Genomic DNA, 25,148 nt, shown 5'->3' with positions numbered 1-25,148 from the left:
TCGGATCGGGCAAATCCGAATCCAAAGCCGAATAGGTTGGTTCCCAATTTCACAAACTAGGACCCAGCCCCGTCTGGTCAAGTTCCCGGTTCCGGAGTGGGCCAATTTAGCTCAGAATCTACCCATAATCGGGTTCAAACAGTTCAGAGAAAATTCAAAATAACTTGGAATTACCACCGCTCAAAGTTAGAAAATCAATCGTCAAAAAAAGTTAAAAAATCAACATCCCACTGAGAACCTTTCAGATCATCATGTAACGTCAACTGAAAATACATTAGATCAGATCTAACGTATTGTCTTCACTGACATGTGCCGACTTTTGCCAACAAATTGGAAGACGTTTAATCCCCTTAATCCCCTCGATTTCTTCCTCGATTCAAAAATCTTCAATCGGAATTTAACTTTATCAATTCGCAAAGTTTCCAAATCCAATGGGGTGTCGGAACTTGTTCGGAGGTCTTGTGAGCATGCATCAATCCCCGTTAGATATCAGAATGAGGAGTCCAACAAGAGAATACAGCTGAAATCCAAGCGCCTCAATTCTCAAGTCAAATATAAGCTATCCAGAACTGCAAATCCACCAGCGACTCCACCTTCATGTGATGATGATATCTTTGTTCTCATTAAATAACCACACTGTTCATTTACGATGACATTCTCTTTCTTCCTGGTAAGATCAATCTCAGATTACCATGAGCACATCAAATGCATTTACAAACACTGTCGCTGAATTCACTAGTGCTAACACGTGCGAACAACGGTGCTGTAGAAGGCATGAAATAAATTAAAAACAGAAGCTTTGGTTATCAGATTTTCCCATCCGACTCCAACTGCAAAGATTAAATTCCAAGTCATTGATTTTAATTAATCCGAGATCACATCCATCAAACTAATGAGAGATGGAGCGACATCAAAAAATTACCTCACATAAGCACCATATACCCCGAGTTCTGACATGGCGTGATCTTTATAACAAATGCCATCACGAATGAGAGTTGTGGGAGAAATGGACGGAAAAATTCTTTGCATAAGGATATAGGCAGCATCCTCCTCACTACCTTCACGTTGCAGCCTTAATAGGGTTTCTCTCACGTCGTCGCCATAGATGTTGTTCCCTAAAGAGAGAAATGACTTCATTTTAGAAAGAAGATAGCGCGGCTTATAACAAAGCAATCCTTGAATAATATAATCAAGGTGAGAGATAATTACCTCCCCCTTCCCTCTGGGGCTTCATGACAAATAGCTCGGGACTTTCAATTGCTTTACCAACAATATGAGGGTCTTCTAAGCTCCATAAACCTGCAAAGGATTTCTGGATCTCGGCAATGTCTTCTTTGTTCTCAAGGAATCTGATATATGCACCAATGGAGTCTCGTAAATGATCAAACACGTAGGAGATAGAGTCTATTCAACAGTGCATCTTCTCCTGTAATTAAATTGACTTCTACTGTTCCCATCGATATGTTATCGAGACTGTTCGGTAAGACATATGGAAGGAGCTAAAATGGCCATTTGGTATTAAAAGTAGTCCTTAATTCGCAGTCCTGGGTGCCATTGATTACATCTAAGCTTCAAACTCAACTAAACATCATCATATTAGCTATTGTTGTATGCATAGCACACATCTATATACATTTGTGCTTCAGGAGTTTTTCCAGGAATGGTACGATTCCATATAAAGCACAGAGGATGAAGAAATGTGATCTGTTGAACAAAATATATCACCTTTCAAGTACATTAGGTTTTGCAAGTTCTTGCTGAATCTTTTTCGTGCCGGCTAAATGATAAGATATGGATGGGCACTTAATTGCAGATGACTCTTCCGTAAGTAGCCTTGCTCTCCATTCCTACAATACAGCAAGAAACAAAACTTAAGTCACACCTTTCAAGCATTGACCCAGGGCTTAAGATTTCCGCACTTCTTACTATTTTATAACATAGGGTTTTCAAGTGGCACTAATTTGACGCCTGTCAACTTCTTGAGGTTGTGTGAAGAATGGATTTCATATTTCCTCTTATTGGTTTCTTTCCATTCCCTCTGTTTACTTACTTTGTGGATAATCATTTATTTGCCTTCCACCCAGAAATTTTTTTAAGTTGATGATATTTTCTGGAACAAAGTCCACTTTTTCCATAACCAATTGGACAAACTTGGTTATTTGGAGGAAATGTCATGATTACATTGTTTAGTATTCTTTTACATCGCATAATGCTATATGTTTTGAACATGAAGTCAATTGTTTAGCCAAGCTTGGCTTACGAATGTTCATATGTACATTATCAAGTATTGTTCATTGTGGCCAGTCTCATGGAATTATGATATAGTAATGAGGGAATCCTAACAATCAAAATGTGCAGGAAATAGAGAAGTATATTATAATCATGAATCTAACAGAAATAATCGACTTGCATAAAACATCATGATGATACTAATAATTGTTCTATTCAGTCATCAAGACATATAAAAGCGAATCTTTATGAAAACTAGAGTAAGGATGCAGTCACTATAACATTGTAAGAAATGCTGCCACAGAAATATTTTATGAGAAGAATAAAACCCGCCTCAAACGCGGGATTTTCACTAGTATGGTAATAAAACATATCTATAAAGAAAGCATCTGGTAAAGCTAAAATGGAAGGAGAAATTTTCTGAAAATTAATCACAGCTACAGTCAATATTTCAAGGAAGACAATCTTCTCTTAGTTGCTATTAGCTAATTATTAGGATAAGGCTTAAGGATGTACCGATTCTGAAGGATAATCATTTGGGGTATACCCGGCTCTAAAATAAATAAATAACTGCTACAGGGACTCCACCTCTTGCAATAGCAAATCTTCATTATGTAAGTGAAACGTGCATGTAAAGCCAAAGTTCAACAAGATAAACTAGAGATGTCAGCAACTACATACACAAGTAACGTCCCATCAGGCTGAAGTTCCCCCTCTGCATCAATTTCTGCTAAGGTCTTCCGAATAGACCTCACATTATGTGTGTTATATAATTAAGGAAGCATCCAAAGCAAATTATGGACATGAAGAGACTGATGGACAGAAATAGAGAACTTTATAGTTTGGAAAGCAGATTTTTGGACGCAGAGCATCATAGCAGATAGATGTAGAATCCAAGAAATGATCTAAGAGAGACAAAGAGAGATAATCACAGATATAACCTACCCTTCTGATATCTCAAAACAATCGCTAGTATATAGAAGGATATCTTTCGCTCACGACAGAGCTAAGCCAGTGCTGGTCGTACATATTTCGTTCCTCTGTCTGAACCACAACCAGAACAGTGGCCCTGTTAAAAGTAATCAATTGTAATCAGATCTTAATGAACTATACTCCACATATGCAGACCTATGAATAAAAGAAAAAGAAAAGAAGACGACCGTAATTATTTTGCAATTCTTACTTCAGGTTATTGAACTCGATCCAAGCTTTGGCCAAGGCCTCTGCATAATGACTCACAGCAGCATTGGTAGGGATCCTCCTGGGATCTAACCCAAGAGTTTCGCCATAATGGCTGAGCAAGGACCCGTGTCATTGCCACCTGACGTTAAGATCAAGCTTTTGGTCTTCTGTGACCATCTTTGACCGTGCATGTGAACAGGTGCGTATGGGCTTAGAGAAATCACAGGGAATGTAAGAGTCAGTACATATGACCAACCTAACCTGTGGAGCTCACTAACAAGACAGCCAAGACCCGGAAATGAGGATGATATGGTGTTCAGTTCTATCTGAAGCAGTAACGTCGTTTGTTCATCAAGCGTATAATCTGATCGATGCAAACCCAGTCGTATCTCCTGTGGAGAATTGAGAGAGCAAAATTATGGGGTTTAGCACACTAATCATATTCAGCAATCAGCATATTTTTCTTCCAGACGAGGAAAGCAGCCAATCAAAGTGACATGAACTTGAAAAGCCAGTTTTAATACACTATTGCAACCAAACTTAAGGTAAAGCTTTCACAAAATTCTAAATTTATGAACTTACATCTTTTTTATTAATTTCCATCATCTTGGAATGGATATCTACGAGTCGAGAGGTGAAAGCATCCACCTCTTTTGTTCTGCAATGAGAAGAAGTTACATCATGTAATTCAACAGTAAGTTCGGACTTGCTTCACCAATGCGACAACTAAAAGCCGGACTACAAAAATACCATTGATTGCAAGGAAGGTAGAAGGGCTCATAATTTCCAAAATACTAGGTTATGAGAAAAATAGAAGAGCTAAAAGGAGTTGAATTTTTCATAAGCTAAGAAACAACCGAGAGCATATGATACAAGCCAAAGCAGAGTGAGAATTGAATCAGACCTAAGAATTCACATGAAACAATGGTCTTAATCTTCTTGAATTGGACACTATATGCTTATAGCATAAACTACATGCCGTATTCGACCAAAAAAAAAAAAAAAAAAAACTACATGCTGCAGACATATAGATAAAGCAGAATAAATACCTGGATAATGAATCTTGTAAAAACTTTCCATCCAAACTCACACGATCGACAAGCTCATTGAAAATAGGAGCTAATTCGCAAGCCTCCCTAAACTGACTCGCGGGAATGAGATGGGCAACAAAGCAAACGGAGCATGCATCAGACCGACACCAGGTGCTTTTCCTGATCTCTGCAACACATACGCATAAATACCATTATCAGTCAAACTGTAGAATTAAACAACCCAGATCAAATTCGACAGGAAACTCCATAAACAGCACATCAGAAAGTCGCATATTCCAAGTCATTGATTTTGATTAATCAGAGATCACATCCATCAAACTAATGAGAGATGGAGTGACATCAAAAAATTACCTCACATAAGCACCATATACCCCGAGTTCTGACATGGCGTGATCTTTATAACAAATGCCATCACGAATGAGAGTTGTGGGAGAAATGGACGGAAAAATTCTATGCATGAGGATATAGGCAGCATCCTCCTCACTCCCTTCACGTTGCAGCCTTAATAGGGTTTCTCTCACATCGTCGCCATAGATGTTGTTCCCTAAAGAGAGAAATGACTTCATTTTAGAAAGAAGATAGCGCGGCTTATAACAAAGCAATCCTTGAATAATATAATCAAGGTGAGAGATAATTACCTCCCCTTCCCTCTGGGGCTTCATGACAAATAGCTCGGGACTTTCAATTGCTTTACCAACAATATGAGGGTCTTCTAAGCTCCATAAACCTGCAAAGGATTTCTGGATCTCGGCAATGTCTTCTTTGTTCTCAAGGAATCTGATATATGCACCAATGGAGTCTCGTAAGTGATCAAACGCGTAGGAGATAGAGTCTATTCGACAGTGCATCTTCTCCTGTAATTAAATTGACTTCTAATGTTCCCATCGATATGTTATCGAGACTGTTCAGTAAGACATATGAAAGGAGCTAAAATGGCCATTTGGTATTAAAAGTAGTCCTTAATTCGCAGTCCTGGGTGCCATTGATTACATCTAAGCTTCAAACTCAACTAAACATCATCATATTAGCTATTGTTGTATGCATAGCACACATCTATATACAGACAAAATGAGTTTCAGTCTAATAAAATGTAAAGCAAAGCTGGGAGTGCTTCAAGCATCCAGCGCCGCTGCTGGTGGCGCTGTCCTGCCTTCCTCCATATCCGGGAGCCCCACCTCCTCCAGTACCGCCTCCAGTAGTGCCTGTGCCCGGGATCGGTCCTCCTCCAACTCCTCCGCTGCCTGTCCTTCATCCATGGCATCTGGTTCCGTACGGAAGACGGAAAATACAAGGGTTGCTCCCTGCTGTGCTGTCATTTGCAGAATAAAACTCTAGAGCAAAACACAAATCAGTATTCTTCCTATTCCCAAAAAAAAGACAGCAAAAGAAAAGAGAATACATGGTTGAAGTTGTATGGTAGCACAACTTCCTCTTCCCTCCCATACTGTCCACCAAAGGAGGCGTAGATGCGTTGAGCGACGTGGTCAACGAACGCATCGAACTCATCCAAATTGAACTTGAAACTATCCAAGCCGTTCACAAATGCAGCAATGGCGTCTGGGGTCCCAAGACGGACCCCATCAAAATCCATGCTCGCTTCATCATAAAAGCTTATCAGCTCTTGCCTATCTGTTTCCAAAGAAAGATGGTATAATGTACCCCATTCTGCCGCCAGGTCTTTGAGTCCTTCATCATCCATACCTCTGTTCTGTTCAAGAACAACAGGTGCAACCAACATACGCATAAAGAAAAAAAGGAAAAAAAAAATGGCAGAGCTCGACCTCATTTCCACATACTGACCTGTCGACGACGCTCGAAGGGAAAAAGACGGTGGAGCCTCACCGCGATCGCCGTCCGACGTTTGCAGAGATTCGACGACGAAATGAGAGAGCGGGGCGGTATTCTGTTTAGGATGACCGAGAAATGGGTTTTCTCTTCCACCAATCAGAGTTTTAAATTTGGGAAAACACGTTTCGCGACGTCGTTTATACTATGTATGCGGAGTTAGAGCATGGGTGAGCCAAGTCAGATTGAAAAAAAAAAAAAAATTGATAAAATATTACTTATTTTGAATTTTCAACTATTCAAATCAAAGTTAACACTTGAAGTGAATCAATAAAGCTACATCTACCACCACCGCCCGGCCACCAATCTTTCCTTACACGAGATACGAGATTCGAGATTGGACAGGATAATTCCTACTCGCCGACATTAGACAACTCTCAAATGGATGAACTGGCATTGGATAGAGCCGTCTGATTGGGGCATTTTTCTGCTTCTAGGGTTTGTGTGTGGAAATCGAACTTACTTAAATTGTGAAGATGTTTAAACCAATTCGAATTTTGTGAAAGATATTTCTGCTTCTAGGATTTGTGTGTGTGGAAATCAAACTTACTTAAATTGTGAAGATGTTTAAACCAATTCGAATTTGTGAAAAACACGTACACATCAGCATTCAAAGCCCCCCTCAAATTTAGTCGGGATATTTCTATTAATCAAGATAATATATATAATGATTTCCCAACAATAGTCATAAAACTTATTATAAGGATACCAATTCAGTCTAAAATTTTTCAATTTGGTTAATTCAGTCCTAACCTTTTATTAAGATTTGTCAATAGTCTATTCGAGCAATTTTAAATGACGATAGGTGGTTGTTAGCCAAAATTGACCGAAATTGCTATATTGGTAAATCTTCAAAAGTTTAGAATTGAATTAACAAATTGAAATTTTTTGATTGAATTTGCATTTATATATTAAGCTTGAGACTTAAAAAGAAAAATCTCATGTGCATCGGTGGAGAATCCGAATGCGGTGTCATATCTTTTCATTTGAAATGTCAATGTTTGATACGCATGCTGTGTTAAGCTGTATAACGACATGAAAACCAAAGTCCGTACATCATATCTGGAAAGATTTCGATCGGCTAAGGACAAATACCCAGTTATTATCCTACATGGGAAATCCGCCAACCGCGCGGTGGCAAGTCAATGATTTCATCTCAAGGATTGACCACCGAGGTGGCCAGAGCAGCACCTCACATTTGGCTTTTGTAGAAGAAGAATCAAAGCGCTTTTCTTTTTGGTATATCTATGATGATGATGATATTATTATTATTATTATTATTATTATTATTATTATTGATCTAATTCTCACGCACTCAATATAATATTCACACATACCACGAGGACATCTAGAGGACCGCATGCACATACGTAAGGTATTCATTTATTTATTCTTGGGTTTCCACGTTGTCTCTTCCTTTTTCTCCTTTTTCTTTTTTCATTTTTATATTCCTTAGAAATTAGCAGCCCCTTTAGAAGAAGCCTCTATTCAAGGGGAAGAAAAGGTCGTCCCGGACTCCCCCATCATTGAGGTTCCACTAAAATGACCATTAATTCAGGTTTTAAATTCAAAGAGATGATCTCAGGTACCAACTCCTAACAAAAAAATTAAATTGGTCTATACCATGGTTTTGATAATTCAAACATGAATGTTTGTCTAAGGGAGAACCATCACTTCAACGGGTTGCTTATTAAACTCTCTTTTGAACTTATCGTGGAATCAAACTGAATTTCAGATGATGACAACAAGAGCATATGCAGGTGCATGGTGCTTGCATGTATCTTTGCGATATATGGGAAATTGGGCCATTTGCATGAAAAAGTTGTAGGTGCTTCTTACTTTCTTAGTTTGCTATTGAAAGCACACGGAAATCGAAAACCATGGAGAAGTCTATCAAGTGACTAAACTTGATTAATTTGTAGAGCATGGCACCTGGAGTTAGGCGTATCGTCGGTTTTGAATTTCAACTGGTTGTTTATTAAACTCTCTTTTGAACTTATCGTGGAATCAAACTGAATTTCAGATGATGGCATCAAAAACATGTACAAGTCGCCACGCTTGCGTGTATATTTGCGATATATGGAAATGGAAATCAAAATCGGGCCACTTGCATGGAAAAAGTTGGAATTGCTTTTTACTTTCTTAGTTGGCTATTGAAAGCACACGGAAATTGAAAACTATGGAGAAGTCCATCAAGTGACTAACCTTGATTAATCTGTAGAGTTAGGCGTACCGTCGGTCTTGAATTTTCCATATGCATCGTGATGGGGGTATAGATAAGGGCTTTGCCTAGTAGAGAGGGGTGCGCACGCTAAATTTTCAGCATTAAGCTAAAACATTCTCCTGTGGGTGATCTATAGTCTACTGACGCTAGACGCTCTTCTTTTTTCTTTTTCTTTTTTTTTTTTTTTTTTGGGTGTGAAATTAAAAAGAAAAAGAAGTAAAAGAAGTAAAACTTGTTAGAAACAATAATTATCAAGTTGGAATGTAGAAATCATGTTCAATGTATTGTTACTGTGATTTAATATTTGCTTCTTTTCGTTTCTAATTTGCTAATAACTTGACATCCCTTCTATAGTTAAAAAGGATTGTGATAGTTGCGGACGAAGACTTTTGCATTACATTGTTTAGGCTGTTCTTTCACATGCATTGCTTGTCACTATATAGTAATGATATTTTAAAATGAGCAATAAACTTACATCTTAACCCATATTTGATAAGTTGAGTTATTGCATGGATTAGTTATATTTAGTAAATGGATTTAAAATAGTAAAGTCTAAGATAATATGGATATTAAACAAACTCACGGTTTACTTAAACCAATTCACCTCTATGACTCTCTCTCGCCCTTCTGATCTCGCAATCACTCACTCCACGTCCTTACCTCGGTTGCATATGAGTTTTCCTATATTAGGTAGAACATGAAAGCGCTTTAACCATATGAATTAGGTTAGATAGAAAAACGCGTCGGATCATTATGAGTATCTAAATTTGTATTGCATAAAAATAAGTCAAAACAACTTAAATTGGCCAAATTAGGTCAATCTATTTTTCACTCAACCCAAACCCAACCTAATCCACCCATTTCACGAGTCTCTATAATACTAAGTATTAGGTTTTTATCTCTTGTTTCCAACTATACAATTTCTTTTTTTTTTTTCTAAAGTATTAAAGCTCGATGGTCAGAGTTCTAATCCTAACCCCAACACATACTTTTCTTCACGCGTACTTCGATTTTTGGCATGCCCACATTTGTCTACCTTTTCCATTCTTGTTGTCATAGAATCCTCACCATGTCCTAAATTGAGGAATGAATTAGACTGAAGAAGTAATTTCGTAGGGAAGTCGACTCATGCCGTTTGTTGAGAAGATCGCCTCAAAGTAAATGGATTGATTCGCTTGGAGGAAATTAATGTGCAGATGTCGGTGCGTTTGACATTTTTTTTTTTTTTTTAAAATATCATTTGTATTGAATGACTAAAAGGTATTTTTATATTTCTATGCAAATATTTAAAAATAAATGGTTATCGATAAAGAAATTACTTTGTATTGATTAATTATTTCATAAAATAAGCAATTATTTTTAAAATATATATTTTCAGATTATTTATTTTTCACCAAACAAACGGAGTTTGCCTAATTGTTCGATTGATGCTATTGGTGTTTCTTTTCAATTCAATCGTCACGATAGCAATATGATTAGATCTTTTTAAAGTCTGATTCGTTTGCTTTTACGCTAGGATTTATATTTCCTTAAAAGACTTTGAAACCACATAGCGATACCTCTCTTGCATACATGCTCTTGGGACCACTATAGTTAATGCCCAGATGTGAAGTTGCTTTGGTCACCCCTCCCAACCCATTTTAATCTAAAATAAAATATTGACAGAAGGATAATAACTCACTCAGCACATATCCGAACTTTTGTCCATCTTATTATCAAATATCTCAACTTTTTATTTATTTGATCAAGTACCTCAATTATTCAAATTTAACTCAATAAAAGATCTCTAGAGAATAAATTGTATTCATTTCTGTTTTGACTTTTTCAACAACGAAAACCTCTGGCATATGATATGGCTCGAGTCCTCCACAACTCCATTAAGCATTGATGGAGGAGACTCGTCGTCAAAAGGAACTGCTGATGAAAATTCCACTCTGAGAAAGGTACCCACGTAATTGGAACGGCAGTAGGGATCCCAGAAGCAAGCATCTTCACGTACAACCCATCAAAGCCCCCAAACTCTTCAAACATCCTTTCAAATTCCTGGAATCATGCAGAATAACATTAAAAACCCAAAGAAATGAATAATGCAAAGAAGAAACTATAAGTTGAAAGATGCAGTACCTTGATGTTGACATGATATTCCTTTGTGTCCCCCCTTCAAAGCACCCCAATCATGTCTGAATTGTGCACTGTCTATAAGCTTCTTGGATGCAGCATAAGTTACAGCTACGAGATCCATTTCCCACCTATTTTTCACATCATTGTACCTTGTTTTGGACCTCGGTCCAAGAGAATCTGTTCCTTCAAAGGTGTAAAAAAATCCATCAATCCAAATTCAGGCGAAGAAGGGGCTGAACTGGAAAAAGAAAAAAACAAGGGGGGGCTTTCTAGTCTTTTCAGCCGAAGGAGAACCGGTTTCGGGTCGGTCGGTGGATCCGGACCCGATGTTTCCAGAATAAAAAAGAAAACCCTGGAAGCCCTGGAGAAATTGTCTCCAGTTCACACAGATCCAGGAGAGATGTCGACGATGGGTCCAGAAGAGGTGACAGAAGCGGAAGGAGGAGGAGGAGGAGGAGAGATGTCGATGAGGGGTCCGGAAGAAGACAGGGATGCGATGATAGCGGAGGCCAAGCGGTTCGTGGAGAACTACTACAGCACGTTCGATGCGAACAGGGAGGGCTTGGTGAACCTGTACCGGCAACGATCGGTGCTGAAAATCGAGGGCCGGAAGATCCAGGGCAAGGAGGCTATCCTCGCCAAACTCATCTCCCTTCCGCAGCCGTGCCACCACGAATTCCCCGAGATCAGTTGCGGCACCTATCGCTTGGCACCCGCATCGGCATCGGTCGCCGTGCGCGTCCTGGTCCGCGGCGGGACGTGGTTAGGCGGCAAGAAGGAGGAGGCGGACGCCGCCCTTATACAGCAGGTCTCTCTCGTTCTCTCTAAGTTATTATTTCTTGTCAACGCTTTGCAATTTCTCTTATCGATCAATCCATTAATCAATCGCATCGCGCATAAATACCGAGAGTACATCTCAAGCTCCTTGTCTAACGCTCTGGCTGGCTCTGATTCTTAACCTTCAGAGCTTCAATCTGGTGCCAGCACGAGGAGGAAGCTTTTACATAGCTCGACAATCTGGGATGCTCTTTGATCTCAAGAAGCCTCGGTCCGGGGGTCTGTCCTACTGGCTACCGAAACCTCCCTGCTCGGCAGCGCCCTTTCTTGGCCCGTTATATCAAATCCTATCCTCGGCATACCCGCCGACGTCGGCTGCCACGGCACCGAGTACGCCTCCGCATTTCGAACGCCTCAGCATTTCGAATCCGAATGCCACCCATGATGAAACTTCCTCCGTCTCTACAGAGACCTGATGATAAAACTGTTTTACTTTCAATGTTCTAGACTCTTGTTTTATTTTCAATGTTTTGTTGCACTACTTTTGTGAATACGTATTGGATTCATGTTCGAATCCAAGTTCAGCATATGTCATACTGCTCTTATGAACTGAACTCAGTGGCAGGGCCTTCTAATTCTCGTGGTAATATACTTAATGTTTCATGACATTAGCAGTGAGGATGTTAATATGATGGATAAACACTGCTCCTCTCGACAATACCTCGCCCATGCTTCTAGAGGAAATAACTTTTCTTTTAACATACAAGTTTTATTTCATGACTTTAATATAGTACAGATAATCATGAGTTAAGATAAAAATAAATAGGGAGCAATTTACATTTTGGCCGCCATCGGCGAAATGGAAGGTAGACAGATGACTCTAGGACTCTCTACCAACGAATTCAGCGGAGCGAGCCGGTCATTTGACAAGTTGATTATGACATTTTCAGATAAATGCAGGAGAAGCGTATCCTTTTTTTACACCTTTATTTGAGACTTTGCGGGGCTCCTCCCTTGCATTGACCGTGCTTATCCAGCGTCGAGATTGATCCGCATTTGTCCATTTCACAATCATAAAGTGCATGCAAAATGGACCGGAGAAGTACTGCATTACTGTGATAGTAAATTGCAGGACTGTCTCCGCCGGTACTTGTGGATTCAATCGTGCAAGAAGGGGGGACACCATTTGCTTCTCATCAAGCCCCCAACCGTACTGAATGACCATTCCTGTCGCCATCCGTCACAGGTTATGTATCTTAATATATATGTCTACATGTATTCACCTTTCGCTGTGAGAGTTTTCTCATGAAAGGTAATCTAAGGTAGAGAACATCGACAAACTTCTCAAAGCATAATGTTACAGGACCAACCTCTTGAGTTTGCTTCAGTTCGGAAGAAGAGAGAAAATTCTTCCCCGGGAGGAAGTAGAAGCTGTGAAGCAACATCCAAACCAAAGCAAAATACAAGCTACTTTTCAAGGTATGATCTTAGTTCTGAGTTAGCATTAACAGAGCCTTCACTCCGTGCCTCGGCGATCTTTGTACAGCCAATTCCCTGCAAGAAAGGGGTCAAAGTGAACGTCTTTATAAGACCAAGGGCTCGAAAATCCCATAAGGCATGCATCTGCAAATAACTTCTCCTGCGAAGAGGAGAACAAGAACAACCCAGGACACATGTGGATACGCTCAATGTAGCACAATGATTAAATTAAATCTGCCAAAATGCTCCAATGACAGATAAAGCCATAAATAGACATCTCACGTCATTGTGTTCGACTGTTTTGATATCCCGTTTCATATTAAACTCTTGATCCTTAGATACGACGGCAAGGATCATGGCCAACAAAAGCATGGGACTGATTCACTGAGTGCCCAGATAAAGAAGGTAATTTATCATGTCAATAGCATGAATGGATGACGGTACCACTGAATGAAAAGTTCGATAACGAACAACATGCCAATGCACATAGCTTGAAAAGTGCCAGAAGGAAAAAGCACAAAAAGATTGAAATGGCGAGCTGACATCCATGAAGGATGATGACATTCCCTGTTCAGCAGTAGAACAGGACCCCTAAAATAGGAATAAGGCACTTGCCGGTACTTGCTCATGAGCTTAATAAGGCGCATGCTATTTCATTACGAGAAAGAAAAAGAGGACAATAACCTGCCACGTACATGGTTCAAGCCACAAATTGTCGACAACATCAGAGTTTGATAGTCAAAGAGCTATAAGGCCATGACCAGCCGCCCAAACAGCATGAGGGAACTTGGTTTCCTCTGTCCACTTTCAAATCGTCCATATTATGCAAGTCACCTCAAAGAAACCAACGGAACTTGTACGCATAACGATATCATCGTTTGCTCGCTGGTCCAGGTATATCAAGTTAGCTAAAATTTTAGAACAATGATTCTTATCTGATAACCCTACCACCTTCTATTTTTAACCACTGAATTTGTTGTACTCCCGATTCTTTAGAGTGCGCAAAAAATAAAACAGCAGAAATTTATAGATTAGAATTTTGTCAATTTTTAGAATTGTTCGGAAGACAATAGCCCGGGATAGTCCAACAAACTAATAGTAAGCATCAAGGAGAATTAATTGAGCATAACTCCATTGTTTATTTGGCCGTACGGTTCAATTAGATCAACGACATTCTGTGTGTCCTCCTCAGTCAATGTCAGCCCCAGATGATTCACCAGCATTCGGCTAATCTGCCTCACAACTTTCGTTTGCCGAATCCATTTAGGAACCATATTGCTCAAGGCCTATGCAAAATAATGAGCGAATAATATGCATATGGTATAAAATATATCACATAATGGGTAACTGCTCCAACCTCCAAAACTTCCATTTTTACTCTCCTCCGAGAATGAGATTAGAGCACAAAGTCTCGGTGCTTATTGGTTTTAGCAAAGAGAAAATGATCGATTCAAGCAGAACTGAATTTTGCTTCCCCTTACTCTTCGTCAATTATAATTTATGTTCCCTTTCCTCTGAACAAAAGAAAAAGGGACATGCAGCCAGTTCCATGGACCCCGGGAATCGGATCGGGCAAATCCGAATCCAAAGCCGAATAGGTTGGTTCCCAATTTCACAAACTAGGACCCAGCCCCGTCTGGTCAAGTTCCCGGTTCCGGAGTGGGCCAATTTAGCTCAGAATCTACCCATAATCGGGTTCAAACAGTTCAGAGAAAATTCAAAATAACTTGGAATTACCACCGCTCAAAGTTAGAAAATCAATCGTCAAAAAAAGTTAAAAAATCAACATCCCACTGAGAACCTTTCAGATCATCATGTAACGTCAACTGAAAATACATTAGATCAGATCTAACGTATTGTCTTCACTGACATGTGCCGACTTTTGCCAACAAATTGGAAGACGTTTAATCCCCTTAATCCCCTCGATTTCTTCCTCGATTCAAAAATCTTCAATCGGAATTTAACTTTATCAATTCGCAAAGTTTCCAAATCCAATGGGGTGTCGGAACTTGTTCGGAGGTCTTGTGAGCATGCATCAATCCCCGTTAGATATCAGAATGAGGAGTCCAACAAGAGAATACAGCTGAAATCCAAGCGCCTCAATTCTCAAGTCAAATATAAGCTATCCAGAACTGCAAATCCACCAGCGACTCCACCTTCATGTGATGATGATATCTTTGTTCTCATTAAATAACCACACTGTTCATTTACGATGACATTCTCTTTCTTCCTGGTAAGATCAATCTCAGATTACCATGAGCACATCAAATGCATTTACAAACACTGTCGCTGAATTCACTAGTGCTAACACGTGCGAACAACGGTGCTGTAGAAGGCATGAAATAAATTAAAAACAGAAGCTTTGGTTATCAGATTTTCCCATCCGACTCCAACTGCAAAGATTAAATTCCAAGTCATTGATTTTAATTAATCCGAGATCACATCCATCAAACTAATGAGAGATGGAGCGACATCAAAAAATTACCTCACATAAGCACCATATACCCCGAGTTCTGACATGGCGTGATCTTTATAACAAATGCCATCACGAATGAGAGTTGTGGGAGAAATGGACGGAAAAATTCTTTGCATAAGGATATAGGCAGCATCCTCCTCACTACCTTCACGTTGCAGCCTTAATAGGGTTTCTCTCACGTCGTCGCCATAGATGTTGTTCCCTAAAGAGAGAAATGACTTCATTTTAGAAAGAAGATAGCGCGGCTTATAACAAAGCAATCCTTGAATAATATAATCAAGGTGAGAGATAATTACCTCCCCCTTCCCTCTGGGGCTTCATGACAAATAGCTCGGGACTTTCAATTGCTTTACCAACAATATGAGGGTCTTCTAAGCTCCATAAACCTGCAAAGGATTTCTGGATCTCGGCAATGTCTTCTTTGTTCTCAAGGAATCTGATATATGCACCAATGGAGTCTCGTAAGTGATCAAACACGTAGGAGATAGAGTCTATTCGACAGTGCATCTTCTCCTGTAATTAAATTGACTTCTAATGTTCCCATCGATATGTTATCGAGACTGTTCGGTAAGACATATGAAAGGAGCTAAAATGGCCATTTGGTATTAAAAGTAGTCCTTAATTCGCAGTCCTGGGTGCCATTGATTACATCTAAGCTTCAAACTCAACTAAACATCATCATATTAGCTATTGTTGTATGCATAGCACACATCTATATACATTTGTGCTTCAGGAGTTTTTCCAGGAATGGTACGATTCCATATAAAGCACAGAGGATGAAGAAATGTGATCTGTTGAACAAAATATATCACCTTTCAAGTACATTAGGTTTTGCAAGTTCTTGCTGAATCTTTTCGTGCCGGCTAAATGATAAGATATGGATGGGCACTTAATTGCAGATGACTCTTCCGTAAGTAGCCTTGCTCTCCATTCCTACAATACAGCAAGAAACAAAACTTAAGTCACACCTTTCAAGCATTGACCCAGGGCTTAAGATTTCCGCACTTCTTACTATTTTATAACATAGGGTTTTCAAGTGGCACTAATTTGACGCCAGTCAACTGCTTGAGGTTGTGTGAAGAATGGATTTCATATTTCCTCTTATTGGTTTCTTTCCATTCCCTCTGTTTACTTACTTTCTGGATAATCATTTATTTGCCTTCCACCCAGAAATTTTTTTAAGTTGATGATATTTTCTGGAACAAAGTCCACTTTTTCCATAACCAATTGGACAAACTTGGTTATTTGGAGGAAATGTCATGATTACATTGTTTAGTATTCTTTTACATCGCATAATGCTATATGTTTTGAACATGAAGTCAATTGTTTAGCCAAGCTTGGCTTACGAATGTTCATATGTACATTATCAAGTATTGTTCATTGTGGCCAGTCTCATGGAATTATGATATAGTAATGAGGGAATCCTAACAATCAAAATGTGCAGGAAATAGAGAAGTATATTATAATCATGAATCTAACAGAAATAATCGACTTGCATAAAACATCATGATGATACTAATAATTGTTCTATTCAGTCATCAAGACATATAAAAGCGAATCTTTATGAAAACTAGAGTAAGGATGCAGTCACTATAACATTGTAAGAAATGCTGCCACAGAAATATTTTATGAGAAGAATAAAACCCGCCTCAAACGCGGGATTTTCACTAGTATGGTAATAAAACATATCTATAAAGAAAGCATCTGGTAAAGCTAAAATGGAAGGAGAAATTTTCTGAAAATTAATCACAGCTACAGTCAATATTTCAAGGAAGACAATCTTCTCTTAGTTGCTATTAGCTAATTATTAGGATAAGGCTTAAGGATGTACCGATTCTGAAGGATAATCATTTGGGGTATACCCGGCTCTAAAATAAATAAATAACTGCTACAGGGACTCCACCTCTTGCAATAGCAAATCTTCATTATGTAAGTGAAATGTGCATGTAAAGCCAAAGTTCAACAAGATAAACTAGAGATGTCAGCAACTACATACACAAGTAACGTCCCATCAGGCTGAAGTTCCCCCTCTGCATCAATTTCTGCTAAGGTCTTCCGAATAGACCTCACATTATGTGTGTTATATAATTAAGGAAGCATCCAAAGCAAATTATGGACATGAAGAGACTGATGGACAGAAATAGAGAACTTTATAGTTTGGAAAGCAGATTTTTGGACGCAGAGCATCATAGCAGATAGATGTAGAATCCAAGAAATGATCTAAGAGAGACAAAGAGAGATAATCACAGATATAACCTACCCTTCTGATATCTCAAAACAATCGCTAGTATATAGAAGGATATCTTTCGCTCACGACAGAGCTAAGCCAGTGCTGGTCGTACATATTTCGTTCCTCTGTCTGAACCACAACCAGAACAGTGGCCCTGTTAAAAGTAATCAACTGTAATCAGGTCTTAATGAAATATACTCCACATATGCAGACCTATGAATAAAAAAAAGAAAAGAAGACGACCATAATTATTTTGCAATTCTTACTTTGGGTTATTGAACTCGATCCAAGCTTTGGCCAAGGCCTCTGCATAATGACTCACAGCAGCATTGGTAGGGATCCTCCTGGGATCTAACCCAAGAGTTTCGCCATAATGGCTGAGCAAGGACCCGTGTCATTGCCACCTGACGTTAAGATCAAGCTTTTGGTCTTCTGTGACCATCTTTGACCGTGCATGTGAACAGGTGCGTATGGGCTTAGAGAAATCACAGGGAATGTAAGAGTCAGTACATATGACCAACCTAACCTGTGGAGCTCACTAACAAGACAGCCAAGACCCGGAAATGAGGATGATATGGTGTTCAGTTCTATCTGAAGCAGTAACTTCGTTTGTTCATCAAGCGTATAATCCGATTGATGCAAACCCAGTCGTATCTCCTGTGGAGAATTGAGAGAGCAAAATTATGGGGTTTAGCACACTAATCATATTCAGCAATCAGCATATTTTTCTTCCAGACGAGGAAAGCAGCCAATCAAAGTGACATGAACTTGAAAAGCCAGTTTTAATACACTATTGCAACCAAACTTAAGGTAAAGCTTTCACAAAATTCTAAATTTATGAACTTACATCTTTTTTATTAATTTCCATCATCTTGGAATGGATATCTACGAGTCGAGAGGTGAAAGCATCCACCTCTTTTGTTCTGCAATGAGAAGAAGTTACATCATGTAATTCAACAGTAAGTTCGGACTTGCTTCACCAATGCGACAACTAAAAGCCGGACTACAAAAATACCATTGATTGCAAGGAAGGTAGAAGGGCTCATAATTTCCAAAATACTAGGTTATGAGAAAAATAGAAGAGCTAAAAGGAGTTGAATTTTCATAAGCTAAGAAACAACCAAGAGCATATGATACAAGCCAAAGCAGAGTGAGAATTGAATCAGACCTAAGAATTCACATGAAACAATGGTCTTAATCTTCTTGAATTGGACACTATATGCTTATAGCATAAACTACATGCCGTATTCGACCAAAAGAAGAAAAAAAAAAAAAACTACATGCTGCAGACATATAGATAAAGCAGAATAAATACCTGGATAATGAATCTTGTAAAAACTTTCCATCCAAACTCACACGATCGACAAGCTCATTGAAAATAGGAGCTAATTCGCAAGCCTCCCTAAACTGACTCGCGGGAATGAGATGGGCAACAAAGCAAACGGAGCATGCATCAGACCGACCCCAGGTGCTTTTCCTGATCTCTGCAACACATACGCATAAATACCATTATCAGTCAAACTGTAGAATTAAACAACCCAGATCAAATTCGACAGGAAACTCCATAAACAGCACATCAGAAAGTCGCATATTCCAAGTCATTGATTTTGATTAATCAGAGATCACATCCATCAAACTAATGAGAGATGGAGTGACATCAAAAAATTACCTCACATAAGCACCATATACCCCGAGTTCTGACATGGCGTGATCTTTATAACAAATGCCATCACGAATGAGAGTTGTGGGAGAAATGGACGGAAAAATTCTATGCATGAGGATATAGGCAGCATCCTCCTCACTCCCTTCACGTTGCAGCCTTAATAGGGTTTCTCTCACATCGTCGCCATAGATGTTGTTCCCTAAAGAGAGAAATGACTTCATTTTAGAAAGAAGATAGCGCGGCTTATAACAAAGCAATCCTTGAATAATATAATCAAGGTGAGAGATAATTACCTCCCCCTTCCCTCTGGGGCTTCATGACAAATAGCTCGGGACTTTCAATTGCTTTACCAACAATATGAGGGTCTTCTAAGCTCCATAAACCTGCAAAGGATTTCTGGATCTCGGCAATGTCTTCTTTGTTCTCAAGGAATCTGATATATGCACCAATGGAGTCTCGTAAGTGATCAAACACGTAGGAGATAGAGTCTATTCGACAGTGCATCTTCTCCTGTAATTAAATTGACTTCTAATTTTCCCATCGATATGTTATCGAGACTGTTCGGTAAGACATATGAATGGAGCTAAAATGGCCATTTGGTATTAAAGGTAGTCCTTAATTCGCAGTCCTGGGTGCCATTGATTACATCTTAGCTTCAAACTCAACTAAACATCATCATATTAGCTATTGTTGTATGCATAGCACACATCTATATACATTTGTGCTTCAGGAGTTTTTCCAGGAATGGTACGATTCCATATAAAGCACAGAGGATGAAGAAATGTGATCTGTTGAACAAAATATATCACCTTTGAAGTACATTAGGTTTTGCAAGTTCTTGCTGAATCTTTTCGTGCCGGCTAAATGATAAGATATGGATGGGCACTTAATTGCAGATGACTCTTCCGTAAGTAGCCTTGCTCTCCATTCCTACAATACAGCAAGAAACAAAACTTAAGTCACACCTTTCAAGCATTGACCCAGGGCTTAAGATTTCCGCACTTCTTACTATTTTATGACATAGGGTTTTCAAGTGGCACTAATTTGACGCCTGTCAACTTCTTGAGGTTGTGTGAAGAATGGATTTCATATTTCCTCTTATTGGTTTCTTTCCATTCCCTCTGTTTACTTACTTTGTGGATAATCATTTATTTGCATTCCACCCAGAAATTTTTTTAAGTTGATGACATTTTCTGGAACAAAGTCCACTTTTTCCATAACCAATTGGACAAAGTTGGTTATTTGGAGGAAATGTCATGATTACATTGTTTAGTATTCTTTTACATCGCATAATGCTATATGTTTTGAACATTAAGTCAATTGTTTAGCCAAGCTTGGCTTACGAATGTTCATACGTACATTATCAAGTATTGTTCATTGTGGCCAGTCTCATGGAATTATGATATAGTAATGAGGGAATCCTAACAATCAAAATGTGCAGGAAATAGAGAAGTATATTATAATCATGAATCTAACAGAAATAATCGACTTGCATAAAACATCATGAGGATACTAATAATCGTTCTATTCAATCATCAATACATATAAATGTAAATCTTTATGAAAACTAGAGTAAGGATGCAGTCATTATAACATTGTAAGAAATGCTGACGCAGAAATATTTTATGAGAAGAATAAAACCCGCCTCAAACGCGGGATTTTCACTAGTATGGTAATAAAACATATCTATAAAGAAAGCATCTGGTAAAGCTAAAATGGAAGGAGAAATTTTCCGAAAATTAATCACAACTACAATCAATATTACCTCCCCCTTCCCTCTGGGGCTTCATGACAAATAGCTCGGGACTTTCAATTGCTTTACCAACAATATGAGGGTCTTCTAAGCTCCATAAACCTGCAAAGGATTTCTGGATCTCGGCAATGTCTTCTTTCTTCTCAAGGAATCTGATATATGCACCAATGGAGTCTCGTAAGTGATCAAACACGTAGGAGATACAGTCTATTCGACAGCTCATCTTCTCCTGTAATTAAATTGACTTCTAATGTTCCCATCGATATGTTATCGAGACTGTTCGGTAAGACATATGAAAGGAGCTAAAATGGCCATTTGGTATTAAAAGTAGTCCTTAATTCGCAGTCCTGGGTGCCATTGATTACATCTAAGCTTCAAACTCAACTAAACATCATCATATTAGCTATTGTTGTATGCATAGCACACATCTATATACAGACAAAATGAGTTTCAGTCTAATAAAATGTAAAGCAAAGCTGGGAGCGCTTCAAGCATCCAGCGCCGCTGCTGGTGGCGCTGTCCTGCCTTCCTCCATATCCGGGAGCCCCACTTTCTCCAGTAGTGCCTGAAACTGGGATCGGTCCTCCTCCTCCTCCTCCTCCTCCTCCTCCTCCTCCGCTGCCTGTCCTTCATCCATGGCATCTGGTTCCGTACGGAAGACGGAAAATACAAGGGTTGCTCCCTGCTGTGCTGTCATTTGCAGAATAAAACTCTAGAGCAAAACACAAATCAGTATTCTTCCTATTCCCAAAAAAAAGGCACAGCAAAAGAAAAGAGAATACATGGTTGAAGTTGTATGGTAGCACAACGTCCTCTTCCCTCCCATACTGTCCACCAAAGGAGGCGTAGATGCGTTGAGCGACGTGGTCAACGAACGCATCGAACTCATCCAAATGGAACTTGAATCTATCCAAACCGTTCACAAACGCAGCAATGGCCTCCGGGGTCCCAAGACGGACCCCATCAAAATCCATGCACGCTTCATCATAAAAGCTTATCAGCTCTTGCCTATCCCTTGCCAAAATATCATGGTATAACACACCCCAACCTGCCGCCATGTCTTTGAGTCTTTCATCATCCATACCTCTGTTCTGTTCAAGAACAATAGGTGCAAATAACGTACGCATAAAGAAAAAAAGGAAAAAAAAAAAAATGGCAGAGCTCGACCTCATTTCCACATACTGACCTGTCGACGACGCTCGAAGGGAAAAAGACGGTGGAGCCTCACCGCGATCGCCGTCCGACGTTTGCAGAGATTCGACGACGAAATGAGAGAGCGGGGCGGTATTCTGTTTAGGATGACCGAGAAATGGGTTTTCTCTTCCACCAATCAGAGTTTTAAATTGGGGAAAACATGTTTCGCGACGTCGTTTATGCTATGTATGCGGAGTTAGAGCATGGGTGAGCCAAGTCAGATTGAAAAAAAACAAAAAAAAAAAAATGATAAAATATTACTTATTTTGAATTTTCAACTATTCAAATCAAAGTTAACACTTGAAGTGAATTAATAAAGCTACATCTACCACCACCGCCCGGCCACCAATCTTTCCCTACATGAGATACGAGATTGGACAGGATAATTCCTACTCGCCGAAATTAGACAACTCTCAAATGGATGAACTGGCATTGGATAGAGCCGTCTGACTGGGGCATTTTTCTGCTTCTAGGGTTTGTGTGTGGAAATCGAACTTACTTAAATTGTGAAGATGTTTAAACCAATTCGAATTTGTGAAAGATATTTCTGCTTCTAGGGTTTGTGTGTGGAAATCAAACTTACTTAAATTGTGAAGATGTTTAAACCAATTCGAATTTGTGAAAAACACGTACACATCAGCATTCAAAGTCCCCCTCAAATTTAGTCGCGATATTTCTATTAATCAAGATAATATATATAATGATTTCCCAAAAATAGTCATAAAACTTATTACAAGGATACCAATTCAGTCTAAAATTTTTCAATTTGCTTAATTTAGTCCTAACCTTTTATTAAGATTTGTCAATAGTCTATTCGAGCAATTTTAAATGACGATAGGTGGTTGTTAGCCAAAATTGACCGAAATTGCTATATTGGTAAATCTTCAAAAGTTTAAAATTGAATTAATACATTGAAAAATTTTGATTGAATTTGCATTTATATATTAAGTTTGAGACTTAAAAAGAAAAATCTCATGTGCATTGGTGGAGAATCCGAATGCGGTGTCATATCTTTTCATTTGAAATGTTAATGTTTGATACGCATGCTGTGTTAAGCTGTATAACGACATGTAAACCAAAGTCCGTACATCATATCTGGAAAGATTTCGATCGGCTAAGGACAAATACCCGGTTATTATCCCACATGGGAAATCCGCCAACCGCGCGGTGGCAAGTCAATGATCTCATCTCAAGGATTGACCGCCGAGGTGGCCAGAGCAGCACCTCACATTTGGCTTTTGTAGAAGAAGAATCAAAGCGCTTTTCTTTTTGGTATATCTATGATGATGATGATATTATTATTATTATTATTATTATTATTATTATTATTATTATTATTATTATTGATCTAATTCTCACGGACTCAATATAATATTCACACATACCACGAGGACATCTAGAGGACCGCATGCACATACGTAAGGTATTCATTTATTTATTATTGGGTTTCCACGTTGTCTCTTCCTTTTTCTCCTTTTTCTTTTTTCATTTTTATATTCCTTAGAAATTAGCAGCCCCTTTAGAAGAAGCCTCTATTCAAGGGGAAGAAAAGGTCGTCTCGGACTCCCCCATCATTGAGGTTCCACTAAAATGACCATTAATTCAGGTTTTAAATTCAAAGAGATTGTCTCAGGTACCAACTCCTAACAAAAAAATTAAATTGGTCTATACCATGATTTTGATAATTCAAAGAGATTGTCTAAGGGAGAACCATCACTTCAACGGGTTGCTTATTAAACTCTCTTTTGAACTTATGTGGAATCAAACTGAATTTCAAATGATGACAACAAGAGCATGTGCAGGTGCATGGTGCTTGCATGTATCTTTGCGATATATGGGAAATTGGGTCATTTGCATGAAAAAGCTGTAGGTGCTTCTTACTTTCTTAGTTTGCTATTGAAAGCACATGGAAATCGAAAACCATGGAGAAGTCTATCAAGTGACTAAACTTGATTAATCTGTAGAGCATGGCACCTAGAGTTAGGCGTATTGTCGATCTTGAATTTCAACGGGTTGTTTATTAAACTCTCTTTTGAACTTATCGTGGAATCAAACTGAATTTTAGATGATGGCATCAAGAATATGTGCAAGTCGCCACGCTTGCGTGTATATTTGCGATATATGGAAATGGAAATCAAAATCGGGCCACTTGCATGGAAAAAGTTGGAATTGCTTTTTACTTTCTTAGTTGGCTATTGAAAGCACGTGGAAATTGAAAACTATGGAGAAGTCCATCAAGTGACTAACCTTGATTAATCTGTAGAGTTAGGCGTACCGTCGGTCTTGAATTTTCCGTATGCATCGTGATGAGGGTATAGATAAGGGCTTTGCCTAGTAGAGAGGGGTGTGCACGCTAAATTTTCAGCATTAAGCTAAAACATTCTCCTGTGGGTGATCTATAGTCTACTGACGCTAGATGCCCTTCTTTTTTCTTTTTTCTTGGGTGTGAAATTAAAAAAGAAAAAAGAAAAAAAGAAGAAGTAAAACTTGTTAGAAACAATAATTATCAAGTTGGAATGTAGAAATCATGTTCAATGTATTGTTACTGTGATTTAATATTTGCTTCTTTTCGTTTCTAATTTGCTAATAACTTGACATCCCTTCTATAGTTAAAAAGGTTGTGATAGTTGCGGACGAAGACTTTTGCATTACATTGTTTAGGCTGTTTTTTCACATGCATTGCTTGTCACTATATAGTAATGATCTTTTAAAATGAGCAATAAACTTATATCTTAACCCATATTTGAAAAGTTGAGTTATTGCATGGATTAGTTATATTTAGTAAATGGATTTAAAATAGTAAAGTCTAAAATAATATGGATATTAAACAAACTCACGGTTTACTTAAACCAATTCACCTCTATGACTCTCTCTCGCCCTTACTAATCTCGCAATCACTCACTCCACGTCCTTACCTCAGTTT

The 25,148-nt window shown here is 38.8% G+C and overlaps 4 protein-coding genes and 2 pseudogenes across 4 annotated transcripts; 1 reads left to right on the top strand and 5 right to left on the bottom strand.

Moving 5' to 3' along the window:
* Positions 1-142: 142 nt before the first annotated feature.
* On the bottom strand, positions 143-5,311 carry LOC104415525 (glutathione synthetase, chloroplastic). The gene is given in 14 exon segments (XM_039309375.1): positions 143-667; positions 923-1,115; positions 1,210-1,349; positions 1,726-1,847; positions 2,746-2,796; positions 2,798-2,819; positions 2,911-2,991; positions 3,218-3,298; positions 3,413-3,550; positions 3,673-3,803; positions 3,994-4,069; positions 4,461-4,572; positions 4,575-4,629; positions 5,102-5,311. Coding segments are annotated over 14 exon segments (1,536 nt in total). The 3' UTR covers positions 143-543.
* A 75-nt stretch (positions 5,312-5,386) lies between these two features.
* LOC104417686 lies at positions 5,387-6,397 on the bottom strand. The gene is made up of 3 exons (XM_010028918.3): positions 6,264-6,397; positions 5,863-6,171; positions 5,387-5,794 (listed from the first exon to the last, which is right to left on the bottom strand). Exons 2-3 carry the CDS (start codon positions 6,160-6,162, stop codon positions 5,576-5,578), a joined length of 519 nt encoding a protein of 172 aa, XP_010027220.2. The 5' UTR covers positions 6,163-6,171; positions 6,264-6,397; the 3' UTR covers positions 5,387-5,575.
* Positions 6,398-11,011: 4,614 nt separating this feature from the next.
* On the top strand, positions 11,012-12,098 carry LOC104415524. Its single transcript, XM_010026846.3, has 2 exons — positions 11,012-11,461; positions 11,619-12,098. Exons 1-2 carry the CDS (start codon positions 11,054-11,056, stop codon positions 11,904-11,906), a joined length of 696 nt encoding a protein of 231 aa, XP_010025148.2. The 5' UTR covers positions 11,012-11,053; the 3' UTR covers positions 11,907-12,098.
* Positions 12,099-14,614: 2,516 nt separating this feature from the next.
* On the bottom strand, positions 14,615-19,217 carry LOC104415523 (annotated as a pseudogene).
* Positions 19,218-19,280: 63 nt separating this feature from the next.
* Positions 19,281-21,254, bottom strand: LOC104417687 (annotated as a pseudogene).
* Positions 21,255-21,329: 75 nt separating this feature from the next.
* Positions 21,330-22,351, bottom strand: LOC120291128. The gene is made up of 3 exons (XM_039308099.1): positions 22,218-22,351; positions 21,814-22,122; positions 21,330-21,743 (listed from the first exon to the last, which is right to left on the bottom strand). The coding sequence occupies exons 2-3, from the start codon at positions 22,111-22,113 to the stop codon at positions 21,519-21,521; spliced, it is 525 nt and encodes a 174-aa protein (XP_039164033.1). The 5' UTR covers positions 22,114-22,122; positions 22,218-22,351; the 3' UTR covers positions 21,330-21,518.
* Between the last annotated feature and the right edge of the window lie 2,797 nt (positions 22,352-25,148).

The sequence above is a fragment of the Eucalyptus grandis genome, chromosome 3 (genome assembly GCF_016545825.1).
Source record: "Eucalyptus grandis isolate ANBG69807.140 chromosome 3, ASM1654582v1, whole genome shotgun sequence".
Lineage (NCBI taxonomy): Eukaryota > Viridiplantae > Streptophyta > Magnoliopsida > Myrtales > Myrtaceae > Eucalyptus > Eucalyptus grandis.
This window is presented reverse-complemented; position numbering and strand designations above follow the sequence as displayed.